General features: G+C 48.4%; 4 protein-coding genes across 4 annotated transcripts; 2 read left to right on the top strand and 2 right to left on the bottom strand.

The window, feature by feature from the left end:
* Positions 1-2168: 2168 nt before the first annotated feature.
* PtrM4_066410 (uncharacterized protein) lies at positions 2169-3131 on the top strand (the record flags this gene model as incomplete). Its single annotated transcript, XM_001933346.2, has 1 exon — positions 2169-3131. One exon carries the CDS (start codon positions 2169-2171, stop codon positions 3129-3131), a length of 963 nt encoding a protein of 320 aa, XP_001933381.2.
* A 655-nt stretch (positions 3132-3786) lies between these two features.
* Positions 3787-5450, top strand: PtrM4_066400 (ProP, Permease major facilitator superfamily; the record flags this gene model as incomplete). Its single annotated transcript, XM_001933345.1, has 3 exons — positions 3787-4155; positions 4209-4829; positions 4887-5450. 3 exons carry the CDS (start codon positions 3787-3789, stop codon positions 5448-5450), a joined length of 1554 nt encoding a protein of 517 aa, XP_001933380.1.
* Positions 5451-5530: 80 nt separating this feature from the next.
* PtrM4_066390 (Atrophin-1 domain containing protein) lies at positions 5531-6343 on the bottom strand (the record flags this gene model as incomplete). Its single annotated transcript, XM_001933344.1, has 1 exon — positions 5531-6343. One exon carries the CDS (start codon positions 6341-6343, stop codon positions 5531-5533), a length of 813 nt encoding a protein of 270 aa, XP_001933379.1.
* A 369-nt stretch (positions 6344-6712) lies between these two features.
* PtrM4_066380 (uncharacterized protein) lies at positions 6713-7542 on the bottom strand (the record flags this gene model as incomplete). The annotated part of the gene is made up of 2 exons (XM_001933343.1): positions 6713-7188; positions 7236-7542. The coding sequence occupies 2 exons, from the start codon at positions 7540-7542 to the stop codon at positions 6713-6715; spliced, it is 783 nt and encodes a 260-aa protein (XP_001933378.1).
* Between the last annotated feature and the right edge of the window lie 8946 nt (positions 7543-16488).

Genomic DNA, 16488 nt, shown 5'->3' with positions numbered 1-16488 from the left:
AGTGGGTGCTGGAAGAATTGAAGGATTGAACTGAGGTTGTATTGTCTGAGTCTACAAACTGTATATGTAGGTGGGTGACCGTAAACAGCGCTAGTCCCAGATAGGCATCGTTCCATTACAAAGGTAAGTTGCGACTGCAGGAGCAGAGCAGGAGAGACCCCAAACCGTGACACCATCCCTCTATCACACCCATGTCATCCCCACCGCTTTCCGTCTCGCATCAGTACATAAACCTCTCCGTCTCCGTTGAAGACCACAAGGTATCTTACCCCCGCAATCATCCCTGCTCCAACGCGTGCCTGAAGGATACCATTTTGCTTACTGTGAGGGAGGAGGGGGAGGCGGAAGAAGGGGTGGGGAGGGTGGTGGGGTCGGAGGAAGAGGAGGAATCGGCATATTGGGTATATTGGAGGACTTCTCGGTCTTGGTTTTGTGGGGAGAGGATGGGTGTTTGATTGCCTGGTAGCCGCCTGGCTGGAGCTTTGGATGGCTGGAAAGGATGTGTACGAGGGCCTCGGGAGGCGACGTGGGTGTCTGTGTGTGGTGGCTGTTGTACTTGTCAGGGTTTGGTATTCGTCGTGGTGTGTCACTCGTGTCAACACATGGCTGAGCGTGAAGGATTGTAGACTTACTTGTGGTTCGCGAGCTTGAGCGTGAGCACGTCTGTCGAAGGCGGGGTGGTGTATCTTCAGTAGAGACTTGTAGGAAAGTGTTTGCAATACGTGGGCGTGGTGGTGACAGCAAGACGCAAGCAAACGGTAGACGTGAGTGCCGCTTCAGCCACCTCGTAGCTCTACGGCTCTACAGCAACAACAGGTAACAATCTCGGTTAAGCGGCGATTAGGCCATGGCAATCGCACAGCACAGTGAGGGGAAGCGAATATTGAAGAGGAAATTGCATTTTCAGAGTGAAGCAGTGTGACAGTAAACAGTCTTCGATTGTGTGGGGTATCAAGTGCTCTAGCTAGGTCTTGTCCATCGTTCTGCCTTCCTGGGCTTCAGGACTGAAATCCTCCCAGGACTCCAGTCCTGAAGCCCCTCCAACCCCTCTAGAGTTCCTCATCTTCCAAGTGTTGACATCGAGTGGACTGCGGAATGTTAGCTGACTGGTTGTGATCTTGCTGACAAGGTGACTCACTTGAAACAAACACAACGATAATAGCGGAGCTCGTCGTACATAGACTGGTTGAAATTCCAAATAAAAAAATGACCCGAAATTTCAACTGTCCATGTACGACGAGTTCGGGCGGTGCTAGGCACTGAACGGTGCCCGGCACCGCCCACAAGTCTGAGGTAGTGGTGTGGAATTCCCACACCACCCCCGTGGCCGCGAGCGGGTTGAATTGCTGCCCTTAGTGTGGTGCGAGAGGTCGACTGGCACCAACCCGCCCGCGGCCCAATGGAAAGATCCTCCTACTAGAGGATCTTTGGAGTCGTGTTAGCAGCTGAATTGAATTTGCAAGTGGGGTGATGCTGACATACCTTCCCAGTGGTGGGATTGAGCCACCAGTGAAGTGACGTTGCCCGGCTCCAGTATGTACTGAAAGGGTAGGTAGGTACATACCGAAGCCGGGCGGTTTGCATTGAAGCTTTGCAAAGATGATCAGTGGTGGTGGTGGAGTGGGAGTGTGGTGAGTAGAAGAGAAAAGGTGAGGCGGCTTGTGGATATATTCCCAGAAGGCACCAACGTTTAGCGTACACGTGAGTTGCTGGCACGGGGCATCGGCGTGCCAGGCAGGTCTCCCTCACCTTGACTAAGTGGGTCTGTCCCATGCTTTGCCTGTGTGCGTGCCCGGTGGCTGTGACAGGGGCATGGCCTTGGCATACAATGTGCCAGGTGCTCATTCTGACAATTTGAGCTACATTGTGCCATATTATATCGAAGTGATATGTACAAAACTAGCTACCCAATGGCTCAAGATTTCTATGCATCTTGGTGCTCTAAATCATAGCTATATGTGCCCTGTTGTAAAGTTGTCGCTTTGATAACATGTGAAATGGCGGGAGCCTGGATTTGTGCCCCGTTCTGCTAGCGTGCTATTGTCCTGCCATCTCTCTTTGCTAATCTCGGCGACGCCTCCCCGAGTGCACTCACAACCATTCGATCACACAACCACACAACATCACAATACTACCACTTCCATCGCTTGCAGACAAGATCACACACCATGGAGTCTTTGGCAGCTTCGGAAGCTTTGAAAGCGCGTGCCCACGACATGCTCCATCGCATTCTCTGCCACCTCAAGATCGACCTGGAAGCCGACTGGGTTCCCGAAATCGGAGAAAACGACTACGACTACGCCGACAAAGTGTCAAAAGAAGAGGCCGTGAAGTTTTCCAAAGCTCGCGGCTTAGGAGATAGTTTGCCCAAAGCAGGGGATCTCCTACAATTCCTACGCTTTGATATGATCGAAAACCAAGGCGAAGCTGACAGATCCGCTAATCAAATCCTGCTCTCCTACCGCTCATTACTTGGATTCAACAGCGGATCAGTCTTTGGAAGCTCCAGCCGACAGACCAAGGGGCCTTCCTTTGGTGTCTTCGGCCGACAAATCCCGACTACTGGACTTAACATAATTTCGCCACCGTCGCGGCTCTGCTGGAAGATCGCCAGGCTCCGAGCTGAACATTTCTTCGACGCGGGACAAAATGTAGACCTTTGGAGAGATTTCAAGACTCTGTACAAGCAGTTCATACTTAGCTCCCCCCACGTGTTATCGAAGGATAGTTTTGTACTTATCTTGATGATAGTACTGTGGGGACCTCTCAGAATCAAGGCTATCCTGCGAGAGAGCGGTATCTTGTATGAGGAGGGCTGGTTGGACGACATGCACGTGGAGAAGCTCCTACAGGTGTACAGAGCAAGGACTACGGACCTCGCCGGCATGAAGTGTGTCTGGGGTAGCTACTCCTTCCTTTGGCACTATCTTCACTTTATGCATCAGGACGAGGACACGGAGCTTATGGTGTCTGAACCTTCCAGCAATGGGAAAGTAGATGAAGACATGGAGGCAGTTGACGCCGTAATGGAGGACGTGGTTGAGGAAGAAGGTGACCAAGAAGATGGCCGAGAAGACGACAGGGATGTGCAGGAAGCAGAAAGGGTGCTGGTGATAAGAGCACCAAAGTGAGGATCAGAGAGGGCATGAGGGATCACATCTACTTGGTGTGTCTCCCTACAATGCGAGCTTTCGTAGAGATGCTTCAGGTTTTTGAAAAGGTCTCGGAACTCTGGGAGGGCTAGGTGAGGACGCGGCAGCAGAGGCCTGCAGCGGGCTTCGCTAGCTATGATGTACAGTAACATAATGTTCAGGTCTAGTTTTCACACTACAAACATTGAAATGTCTCGCTATCGCTTCTATGCTTATTGCGTCGAAGGAGTTGGCTGACCTGAGGTTGGATGAAGGTTTGTGGGTCAACCGGGAAATCAGCCGTCTTTGTCAGCTGCGCTTATCGATTGCCGGAACCGCCACGATGACGTCGTATTCCTGCTTCCCGATCTATGAATCCGCAGCCTCGTTTTATCAGGTTTGTTTCAGGATCAAGCCTGTCATGGCGCGACAGCATCCAACAGTGCGTAAAACGCCAAGCCGCTCTTCGCGGAGATGGTCCGGCGGAGAGAGTGGGTCAAGGGGCGGCGGCTGCAGGAGATCGAATTAAGTCCATGCAAAGTCCGGGAATAATGACACATCCACGGGCCCGTCTTTGAGATACGTACAAATAGCCTGGGTTCCCTAGTTGTGGCTAAAAACTGACACCAAACACATACACGTTACTTCCGGCACGATGGCAGAACGTCTCTCACAATCCATGGCGGCATCGACGGCATCGCTAGGAGACGAGATCACGAGAAAGAGCCAGGAAGATGGACTCGACTGTAGCGACGTTCAGCCAGACCTTGAGAAAGCGAGCAACCATGCGCCTATCGTAGCACCGCAGAACGACTTCTTCGTGGAGTTCAAAGGCCTGGACGACCCTGACAACCCTAAAAGCTGGACGACCGAGCGACGGTGGGCAATTACAGTCTCGATGGGCCTCATGGTCTTCACAGTCACGTTTGCTAGCTCCATCTTCAGCGTAAACATTGGCGTAGTGCAGGAAAAGTTCAATGTCGAGCTGGTCACAGCTACGCTTGGTGTAGCATTGTTCGTATTGGTAAGTTGCACTCAGGCGCTGACCAGCCACGTAGCTAACATGCAACTTCCTAGGGTTTTGTATTTGGACCAATTGCTTTTGGACCCATGTCAGAAGTCCTAGGTCGTAAGCCACCACTGATGTTCGGCTTCGCACTCTTCGCCATCTTCCAAATACCTGTCGCGCTCGCACAAAGCATCACCACCGTCTGCATCGGCCGCTTTCTGGGTGGCTTCTTCGCTTCTGCGCCCCTCGCCGTCGTTGGCGGAGCCCTTGCCGACTTATGGGATCCTATCCCTCGATCCTACGCCATCTGTATCTTCGCTGCTGGTGGCTTTGCTGGACCGGTAGCTGGACCCATTGCTGGCGGGTTCATTACTCAATCCCATCTTGGTTGGAGGTGGACATCCTGGATTACACTGATCATGGCTGGTCTATTCGGTATCATTGGCTTCTTTATTATCCCAGAGACGTCCGCAGCCAGGATACTGCAGTTGAGGGCTGCGAAGCTGCGCAAGGACACAGGAAACAGCGCATACCACGCTGCAGCTGATGAGAATAAGTTGACACTTGACAAAGTGGTAAACGTCTATCTGTTGAGACCGTTTATCATGTTTCTACAAGAGCCAATTCTAGCGCTCTTTACAGCATACATGAGTTTTCTATACGGTATTGTCTACTTGCTATTCGAAGCCGTAAGTATATTACTTCGTTTCTGATATGTTATGCATTACATGACTAATGGCCCGAAGTTTCCAGTCTCCTTCTACGAACAGCGCGGCTGGTCTCTCGGCGTTTCTCAGCTTCCCTTTGGAGCCTTTATTGTCGGAATTATCTTAGGAGCCGCCTGTATCGCATACAGCTCTGCGACAAACTTCACACGCGCCTACCATAAGCACGGCAAGGTCATCCCTGAGGAGCGTCTCCCACCCATGATAATAGGCGCCATCGCATTGCCTGTCGGCCTCTTTTGGTTTGCATGGACGAGCAATCCAAACATCACCTGGGTGCCACAAGTTCTCTCGGTTGCCCTTCTTGGCTTTGGCTGCATGGTTCCGTTCTGGCAGGGCATGAGCTATCTTATCGACTGTTATGGGTTCTACTCAAACAGTGCGATTGCAGTCAATACTTTCATTCGGTCGTTTGCCGGAGCCTTCTTCCCCTTGTTTACTCATGCCATGTACCATAAACTTGGCGTGCCGTGGGCCTCGAGTCTTCTGGCGTTTATCTGCATTGCCTTCCTTCCAGTCCCAGTTCTTTTCTACATCTATGGCGCGAGAATAAGGACAAAGAGCAAGTGGGCACCAACAGCATGATGATAGAGCTCGTGTTTATGTTTGATGCCACTGCATCTATAGCAATTGGCGGGATGTCTCTCTTAAGTAACCTCGAACATCTATCTATGTTCATTGCTGTGCCTTTGATGAGGATCACAGGCATCCTCCCATACACCCGCAAACTTTTCCCGTGCCATCTCCCTTACAAGCTCAATGCGCTTTCCAGTCTCCAAGCTCTCCAGTTCGTCCCAGTTCATGTCCTTCAGCAGTTTGGTCATTCTCTCACGGACAACTTTCCAGTATCCCTTGTCGTTTTTACGCGCAGATTGTTCCACATCCTTTTTGCAGTAGGATGGGTTACGTTGAAAGCCCCGGCCCCCATTGCTCTTGTCGACCCGCCTATCCTCCCATTCCCCCATTGTCTGCAGCCAAGTTGAGGGCGCCCATAGGTACTGCCTCAATGTTCCATCCATTATCATCGTTTCCTTGCCTGGTGTTTCGATGAGCAGCACGGAGTGCAAAGGGATATTAGGCTGGTTCCGGCAGTCGCGAAAAGCCAGGAGAAAATTGATCTTCGGCTTGAATAACACCCACAACGCAGAGCCACCAAAGCGCTCTGCAATCTTCTCGTTGACTTCTCGCTCAAGCAACCAGCAAAAGTAACCGCAAAGATCTTTGCGTGCGAGTGCTTCTTGCAGCCTCACAGGCAGTTTAGGGATGCGCTTGCAGTTTTTGGGCGGACCTTTATCCTTCACGACCTTGCGCGTCCAGAGTTGCCAGATTGGGACTGGGACGCTAAGGTGGCGGTATGGCACCGTGTATGCCACAGGTTCTTCAGGGATGGTATCGGCGGCTGTTTCGAAACAGAGAAGGTAAATGTGTAGCACTTCCTCCAAAGACAAAGGCGTTAAGGCGGTAGTATTATTCGACATTGTAATTGCGCGAGCAGGGGGACGTCTTCTGCTCATGTGTTTAGTGTCCTAGGGATGGTCAAGGTGCGGAGGGGGACTAAGGATTTACGGAGTAATTTGGCGCTAGTCTATCCTTGCTATCCTGAAGGCAACTTGACTGACGATTTCTAGACATACCTACCCGCTAAGCTAAGTACTGCTAGGACTCTCTTCACTTTCGTATTTCAAATAATCTTCCAAGTCTAATAGCTATCTATGTCATTTTAGGACCAACTTCATCATGACATTCAACTGTAAATAACCTAGACCTAGATACTATTACTCTTGGAAGAAGCATCTTGTATCATACTATATATTCTTCCGTCCGTCTCTTGTCTTCAACTACTGTCTCTACAGTTGAGCTTTGAACTTAGCCTCCTCAAAAGCACTAAAGAACCTTCTACGAGCAATGTCGCGAATAGAAAACTCAACCTCTGTCTCGGAAAGCCCACGCAGAGACTCCCAGTCTAGTCCCCTAAACAAGTCCTTGACACGGCGATCTATAACCCCTCCTTCTGCCCAGTATCCATAGTCAAGACCTGATGTCAAAAGTGATTCGCGGATCTCCTCCCATTCCTTATCACTCCTAGGAACTATGTAACCCATGTGACTGTCCATAGCTTCCTCCCTCGTCAGGAGCCAACTCGTCCTCCAGTTTAGGCCGTATTGGTCAATAGTGCCATCCAATATCATCTCTCGGTTGTCTTCAGTAACCAGCAGGCATGAATGCATTTCTTCTTGCCGTAATCCAGCCAGGGATGTTGTGCGAAAGCGAGAGTTTGCCATGAAGACGATGCGGCTAACTGAGATTGTAGTACTGAGCAATCCTGTAGGCTATTAGTAACTATACTATAGATAAACCCGGACTTCTTACTCTGAATGTTGCTCTGTACAAAGCGCTCCATACGTACGCAGAAATTATCACAGTTGAGCCGCATGACGATCGCTCGGTAGACTTCGTCGTTGTGGAATTGCCGTATATCAACAGGAACCCGATCTTGATTAGGGCGCAATTGATATTCGTAGACGGGGTAGGGCGAATATCCTGACAAGGGACCGGTGAAATCAAATTCGTAAATCGGCAGCGCCAACACAGCTTCTTGGAAGACCAGAAAGTGCACAAGGAGGACTTCGCGCAGGCTAAGTGGACGTTGGGGGAGAGTGGCGCTCATAACAGTCATTGTTCAGGGCAAGAAGATTTGGATAAGCTGAGTACTTGGATGGTTATGGAAACTTATAGTGGGTTGCGCGTGCTAAGGGTGTTTTGTAGCTAGCGGGAGCGCGTGCGCACCTGTTGTTCAAACGGGCCCGCTGCCTGGTCATTTGCGATACGCTTATCGATCCACCTTCACCATTAACGCGAGAATCCAAACACGAAATTAGTTAAGAGATTACTGAGCTGGCACGAGTTACTTAGACCGCCGGCTATTCTTCGAGCACCATAATTGAACACATGCGCCGTCACGATAAAAAGTGGACAGGATCTTAGAATGGCCTAGATGAGTCTGTGGTACTAAAAGGACATTATGCGGAAGTTGTAGAAAACTATTGAGAAGTCTTTGCTAACTAAGTACAATGTGAAAGTCGATTAGACGTACCCTACATATTACTATCTGCCACTGCTTGCCACTACCTGTCACACCTGTCACTGCGCCGACACTACCGTAAGATGCCGAACATCTCACGCCCGAAATTATCGCAATAAGACCACAAGATATTCGAAGGAGACCTAGGAAGAAGCATCCTGTTAGTCTTCCAATATTGCAAGATATGCGCGCAGTCGCCTTGTTCACCTGCATGCCTACGCCAAAGTAGAAAGACGCCTTACACTCCCCCACAGAAGAAGAAGTTCATAAAATCTCTGTTAACAACTTAAGGACCTTGCATGCTATGCAATACCATAGCGATCGGTGTAGATCCCCCCTAGCTTTATGGCAGTCTTACTTAAGTCAGTGCAGTATACTACGCCACGGGAAATGGATCAAACAGCCTAGCTTTGTCACGGCTTGGAGTCAGCCAGCATAGGCGCACTACAAGAGGCGCGACCCTCAGGATGATAACACGTATCTATCGAGCTTGAAGGAAAACAGAGAGTATCGCAATCCTGCAGATAAGTATCGAATCAGCAATTAAACCGCACTAGCTGAGATCACTTATAATCTTAAGGTCTTTAGATTAGTCTTGTCAACTTGGCGCATCCAACACAGTCGACATAGGCGCGATGCCTTCCTGCGAACAAGGACACGTCCCTCTGCGTACACCCACAACCCTCCTCCTCTATATAAAACAAGCCTCTACAACAGCAGTAATCCTATTATCCTACTGTGCACTTGATACAGCTACGCGCGCTGTAGCATCGAAACACATGGAATGAAATGGTGAAATTCCTGCCTCCCGCGAACGATTGATACGTCGAAGTCCATACCTATAGGTACAGTATGTCACAGGCTATGCCTGTATGTCGGCGTTCGGCGATGCCCTCAGCCTTGACACCTCGGACCGATGTGAGCTCAGGCCACCGAAGCTTCCACAAGCTTCACGGCAAGCTTCGAGATGTTTCTTGGTATGATACGGCTTCTTTTTACAAGGTATAAATGTTCCTCAACATTCTGTATCTAGACGTTTTCTCTTCAAGTTTGCTATACTCGTCTAACGGGATAGTCAATTGAAATCATCATTGTCCAAGCCCCTCACACAGTACACAAGGAGCATAGCAAGTAGCTATACGAGGTCTGTCTCTGGATTACAGCCATGGCACAACACCGGTGGAAGTGATGCAAGAAACGGGTTGCTAGGGCCTTGCCGACGACAAGGACTGGCCATAAGCATGGAAATCGCATTCTATAATAAGGCAATACAGGACTGCCGTCAAGCTATCTATGATACCTTTTACAGAGTTTTCTAGGCAGGATGCAGGGGATTAAGTAGCGAGTCTACTCAATACGATGCTGAAGAGCAGATCATACAAGGAGTGAACCCGCGCAGGTTTATGGGTCGTGATCACAACGCTGATATGCAAAGGGTATAATTAGGTCACCCTGCACTCGCGGGTTTGTGCCTGTGCTGTAATTTTGCCCAGCACATACATGGAGTTCGGCAAGGAGGTTGTGATGGGTTGGTAGTAATTATTGTTGTTAGTCGAGCCACCGAGCTGCCGTCCACAGTAATGCAGTTCTTAGCGACATGACTTCTAACATCTATCTAAGGGTATATTTTTACTCTTACTTAGAAGTAGCTCCCAAAACCCATGGGTTGTAAGACCAATGCTTGAAACTACGTATGTTGCTAGTCTAGACACTCTTAAGTGTGTCTTGTAAAAGTTCATAACCTTAACAGAATCGTCCTAGCTATTGGCATCTGATTAAAAGAGAGGCGGACAGTACACTTCTTAGTCTTGGCTATTATCAATATTTCCATTGCGCATAGTGCAGAGAAAATAGGGTGCTGTTAATTTAAACCACTCATAGATAATTGTATTACGGATGTGCTGGCTAGAGGAGTATAGCCGGAGAAAATCAACATTGCTTAGGTTAGACGCGCCATTCTCAACAACTATTGGAATGCAGGCAGTGCTAGAAAGTCAAACCTTGAATCGTTAGTAGATAGTTCAAAGGTAGAGAACGTATCTTCTTCTACTGCAAGCCCTTGTGCATGGCGCAAGGTAGTGTACCTTAGTTCCATGAGCACATCCAGGAACTGAAGCACCAAGCGGCAGATGCGGGTGCAAAGATAATTTCAGCGTCACCAAAAGCATAGATAAGTATCCTGAATGGTGGGGGAGCTTGCGGATACCGCTAGTCTACTTCAATGCGCACAGTGACCAGTTCTCTCGTTCGCCTAAGCTCACCTGGAGCCCTATCACCACTTATTCAACTCAACTATTATTCAACTATATATAGGCTTGCGATTTTTTTTCTTTCGTAGGTTTGGGATAAACTCTGCCTACATGTTTCATGCGGTAGATAGTGTAGATAGTGTAGATAGTTGGCGCTTAACATTAAGAACTTGCTAACAACAGACAGCAACGGTCGGTTCGAAACACCGGTCAGCCCCCGGAGCTGGCCGCTGGCAGCGTTTTTTTTTGGCATTTTCTTAAGGTACGTTTCAATGCCAAGACAGCGTAACAACAGTGAAAGAGCATGACGCGTGCCCTAACGAAGCCCTGCCTTGAATTCCCAGAAAATCTCTCTTTTTGGCCCTGCTTGGTTCCTGTGATAACATATATGCAGTGGCCCAATTCATGGCATGTTGAGCCTGCTTGCAGTCTTATTTGCGCAAGCTCTCCGTTACTCACCGCAATCTATCATCCACAAGGTTTTCCTCCTGCTCCTCTCAAGGTTAAGCTCAACCACAACATCCTCCGACGCTGCACTAAACACAGCACGCACAAGACCAAGAGCTTCGAAGTCGCTTGGCTCCAAATATCGCGATAACAAAACGTCCTTGATATTACCTACAACCGCGAGCCGTTCTCAGAACTGGCTGTTCATTCAGAACTTCTCGCGCACGTCACACAATCGCATCTCTGCACAACCTACACAGTTCTCACCCCATTGCGGCGCCCACGAAATGGCAAGGCCTATCGTGTTCAGGTAATCTCCTTATACTATTTGCATGCTGGAAGTGTCTCCCATCGATCGAATGCACATCTTTTGCATCTTTGAACTAACGGGCTCCTCACAGGGACAGATCTCGAAAGCAGATTCGAATACTCTCACGAGAGCAGACTACTGGCATCGCCTGCTGCATCCGTCGCATCACTCACAAGTGAGCCCTACCCATTCCCGAAGACGCGTACCGAATCGATAATCACATCGTTAGACAAATATACCGCGTCCATGGGGCAGCTAGAGTAGATAAAGGGCATTTTGGCGCGTTTGGCCGCATCTATCTGTTAGATGCAGACTCATAGACCGTGAGACACTTGTTCAAAATTCAAAGCTTGGGTTCATACATCGCATCCGTTCACCGGGATTCTCTAAGGCGTGGACTATACAATCTTGTGATCCTCTACAACGATACATCAAGCGCTTCATTTCTTGCGGATCTCTGTCGCCCTTACGCTTAGAGTCGTAACCAGCTCTTCCAATACTTCGATTACAAAGGTTACCAGGCGATGGTGATGGCATATCACATAAGGCGCGAGGCTAAAGGTTGTTGAGAATTCCTGGCGAAGAAGCCGAAGCACGGGAAGGAGTCTGTTAGCTGGGGTAAGACAGTGATTTTGTAAATCAGGGGAGTAGTACCATAAAGTATCTTAGGCTCCTGTTTATAAATATAAGAATTCTACCCACTATCTTCAACTAAAAGTAGTAATGTTCTGAGTCAGTACTACTAATAAATTCATCGCAAAATAGTATACACAATTAGATCGTAGATGCCTTGTTACTAGTTGCTCTGGCGCAGGAGGTTTGAGGTCTTTTGGTAGGAAATTGCGTCTACGCTTTCCTATAAGATCTCCGAGGTATATAGTCTGGTTTCTGCTATTACGGCAGCAAGAAGAGTAAACAAGACGTAAGAACTATACATTAATAGAGTTAAACAACTAATCTACTACTTCAAGGTCGCATAGACGTCTTCTTCTAAAAAAGCGTCACGTATTTATATTTGCTTAGTTGTGGTATCAAGTGAATGCGCCTATCAAACAATAACAAGGTTGATAGGATGTTAATATCTTGTTTCTGTGCGCAATCCGCGTTTATCCTGTAATATGAAATAGGCCAGTAATTCTATGCATGCCGCTTACTAGCGAGAAGATGCGCAATTCTTTGTGCATATTGCCGTACTTTGTAAAATCCTAAGAGAATCTCTTAATCTCATAAGCAAAAAGGCATGCGACGTGTGTCTCGCCTTAAGTCTTGAACACAGCACTAAAACCAACCAAAACATCTTACCTCAGGTTACCACGAATACGAATAAGAGAATTCAAAAAAAGAAACAAAAAAACGCTGCCAGCGGCCAGCTCCAGGGGCTGATCGGTGTTTCGAACCGACCGTCTCTGTCTTTTGTTAGCGAGGTCTGGGTTGTCCGGAAGCTTGGGCAAGCGGCTGAGGTTCGATTCGATTCGGTTCGTATACGAGTAAATCTGTGAGAAGTTAGCGGAGACGAAATGAGGCCTAACTGTAAACTATATATACAGCAAATTATCGTTTGGTGATAGCTTTCTGGGTTCTAAGGTTGAGGGCGTGCCCCGTTTTTCCGGTACGCTACGCCCAAGGGGAGGTGAAGTTGTCCGAGCTTGGAAACAGCGAGGCGGCTTCTAAGTCTCCACCTTACAGAACGAGCATTTTTGCAAAGCAGTGTTGCCTTGGATTACCGCCTTCCTCCTCACTGTCCTAGGGAATCACTTGTGCTTGTATACCTCCATGCTGTTCCGCAGAGTCCTGTGTCTTAAAACCTTTCCTAGAAAATTCGGCACTTTTTCAAAGTTCTGGCCACTTGGGGATGCATATTTGTACCTCCTTTGTACGTGTCGTCACGTCTTACAGCCGTTTACCATCTTACAGAACCTTACATACACTCTTAACTAATTGACTTCGCTATGCATGCCTGCATTTTCTTACGCACCTTTAGAATCTCCTACGTACGGGCCCTTAATAGCGCATCTCTACACCTGCCACAAGAATACCAGCTTCTTCTACGACTAGCTACAGCTCTTCCAAGCCACTTAAATTTGTTTATCGCTATCCGCATGCTTATAAAAGAATTAGAACATCCTTAGAGATGCCCTATTATTGCGATGCATCCTAAGGATTATCTATTTCTAATTATCTATAATATCTCTGCATGTTAGTGCAGTACCATAAAAAATGTATACACTCTCTTGTGAAGCTCTGTGTGTCTCCATGGGGACTTATGGTGCAGAACTGCACGCAGAGTTCAACGGAGAGTGTCAATATCTAAGTTGAGCACATAGGCTGCATGTATTGTTGTAGACCTCGCGCATTTCCTCCTTCTACCTACCTTCTATATGCATGAACAAGCAAAAATGGCTTTGTGTTTGCTAGTGCTTTGATGCTCCTAGTCCGCTGTATAGTATGATAGTGCAGTAGGCAGCCTCAAGAACTTGCCAACTTTGCATACAGCGCGGTGCAGCTTTAAAAATCGCCTGCAGCCTTGTTTAGAACGATAGGCAGCTTTTCTCTGCATTGTATCGGACTACCTAGGTACTTACACCAAGTCGCATTCAAGCTACGCTGCCTAATTAACTTCTTAGTTCTGATTTATTGGCTCATTTTGTGGGCGAAATCATTCGCGGGGCTCACTGATGCTCGGGAGCTTCTTGTGAAGGTGATACTTTCGCCAGCTCCTCTCCATGACGCCAACCATGAACACCGCTGCAAACCCCCGACATCATAGCGGAAACAACCCTCCCCTACGGTTGCCCGCAACCTTGTCCGCCTTTAGAACCTTGCCACGGCTATACAAAATGGTCTCTGACTACACCACAGCACCTTGGTACGAGCCAAGTCGCTACGACATCAGCGCGCCATGCTACATAGTAGCTCACTCCATGCGACACTAGAGGTGAAGCTCTCTCAGCATCTTGCAACATATTCAGAGACGTGCTGGAGGGGCCGATAGAATTATCACTTACGCAGTGGATCTGGCGTTGCGACGGCAATGAAAAGCGCAAACACAAGCACAAGGCCCTTTGCAAACCAGGCCCCATCAAAAAAAGATAGGCGGCCAAATGAATATCCAGGCTAGCTGCCTTACAACAGGAAGGTACGTCAGTAATCGAAGAGCACCGGAAAGATCTTCCGAAAGCTTGTCCACATGGCTCCAGTGGACGGCAGACCTTTTTCTGCGATAAAGTATACATTTGCATCTGCGCCAATGGATCATAGAGCCCTACTCGCACTTTCAGTAGCGAAAGATATCAAGGAATACGCCTTGTGTTTTGAGAACTGCTCAGGGCTATTGTCTACACGAGCGCCGTCATGGCTTGGTTTACAGAAGGTATGTCAACGATTTAAAGCATTCAAAGGCACTGGGCTAACAATTAAACCTTTAGGATTGTCGACTGGAATCTGAGGATTACAGATTGAACCTATCCCCCTCAGCACGAACTCAACTGTGGCGCATCGGCGGGCCCAGTCCAGTGATCACGTAACGTTACCGTCCTCATTCCTACACGAAACCCGAGCCTGCGGCAGACAACGACTAGAAGAAAGGGACCAGGCTTAGAGATATCTGGGTAGAGGGAGCCAGGTTGTGGATTGCATAGGGGTTCGGCTTGGGTATACAACAAATGGCAATAAAGGTGGACGACTATCTCTGGTACAAGGTCAGAGAAGGCATCACTAAACTCGCTGTCTTTAAGCATCCTCATGGTATGCTGACTTCAGATGGCGGACAAAGATTTTTGAGAATTTCTGTCCTAAGCATGCGCATGGTGTGGCACAGGTAAAGGTGCTTTAAACTCGCTATCTTGAGTATCCTCTGCGACTCCGCCTTCACCCGATCAGCATCTCGAACAACACATACAACTCCACGCTGTCTTTAATTGATAAAGCCAGAGGTTACTCTGAGAACGACTTAAATTAGCAGAAGAGCTTCATTCGGACTTGGAAGCGATCGCTGCAGAGGCCGGCATAGGTCAAGGCGGGGTTTTAGAGCTTCAACTCTAGCTTTACTTACCTCCCTGCTACCACCCTAAGACGAGAAACATTACTCTTCAGACTATTGCAACTCAAGAGAACTACGCAAAAAATTCTGGAATAGGTAGGGCTTATCAGCATCAAGCTTGAAAATACGGAGACTACCGCAGTCAAGGCGGAGGAGATATTGTAGTTTCAAGTCAGTCCCTACCTTCGCAGTCTCTACCTTCACTTACGCCTTCGTTACTACCCAGTGCTGAAGGAAATCAGTCCTACATTATTATAACTCGAAGGATACTAATCTTCATATCTTTGCGATAGTCAGGGCATGACGGCGTCGATATTGGCAGCTAGGTGCCGCTGCAGATCAAGGCGGAAGTGTTACAGCTTCAACACTATCCTCCGGCTACATTTACACCTTCACCACTGCCTCATGTCGAACAACATCATTCCCAGCTCAATTCAGCCTAAGTAAACGTGCTCAGGACACTTATACAATGGTTAGACCTAGCTTACTGGCATCAAGATCAAGATGGCAGTGCTGCAGCTTCAACGCTACGTCAGGCTTGTTTTTGCACTTTGGCCGTCACCCAACGCTGACCGACACCCCCCCCAACTGGATATAGCTTCGGATCGATTACTCAAAGCATTCCTCAGATATTCAGGTTGGCTTTCCTTGCATCGAGACAGGCGGTGCAGAAGTCGTCGCAGATTAAGGCTGACCTTGGACCTTGAACTGTAAGTCTTCAGCTTCTTTTGAGCCGACGTTGGTACTCAAAACAGAAGAAACCCATCGCTTACTCCGGATTCCTCCAATCTAAGTGTCTGGAGCACTCCTTCAATAGGCAGAATAGGCGTTGGTGGCGTCAAGATTGCTTGCGCAGAGGCCGACGCTAGTGAAAGCGCATGACGAAATATCCTCCTCGACGAACGTGGCGACGGCAAGCAACACCAGGAGAAACATCACTTTGCGTGTATCAGTGCTATCTAGGTGTTGTCAAAGTCTCAGGCAATTTCTTGTAGTAAGCATCGTCGGCGTGCAGATCGCAGCGCTTAAAGACGCACACTACAGCGAGCTCTCTGGTAACTGCAGTAATATCTGTAGCGGCAAAGCCGTTCTAGCAAAGTTGCATCTTTCTTTGCAACATTCTTTCTGTAAGTTATATTCCCCTTGCGCACACGATGAGCTGCTCCTGTCGATTAAAAAGAGTCGGCTTGACAGAAGTGCTGACTAGCAGCGCATCGGCAGGCAATTTAGCCTCAATGTCCTTTAAGAACAGATGCCTATAAAGCATCCTTGAAGGGGAACCTAGGCTGACATCTGTCTGTTTAGCATGAGAGAAGATAGTTCTAATCCCCTCCTTACCCACGAAGCGTCCGGAACGCAAGCCTGTACACCTACAACCCCACCATGTCTGCAGGATCTCTATGACATCATCACCTACCACGGCCAAAACGACAGTATACATGGCGGCCAAGGAGGTGTAGCAGGGTGTATGGAGACACTTCGCATGGCCTGAGGCT

The sequence above is a fragment of the Pyrenophora tritici-repentis genome, chromosome 2 (genome assembly GCF_003171515.1).
Source record: "Pyrenophora tritici-repentis strain M4 chromosome 2, whole genome shotgun sequence".
NCBI lineage: Eukaryota > Fungi > Ascomycota > Dothideomycetes > Pleosporales > Pleosporaceae > Pyrenophora > Pyrenophora tritici-repentis.
Note: the sequence above shows the minus strand (reverse complement) of the source record. Positions and strands in the feature narration are given on the sequence as shown.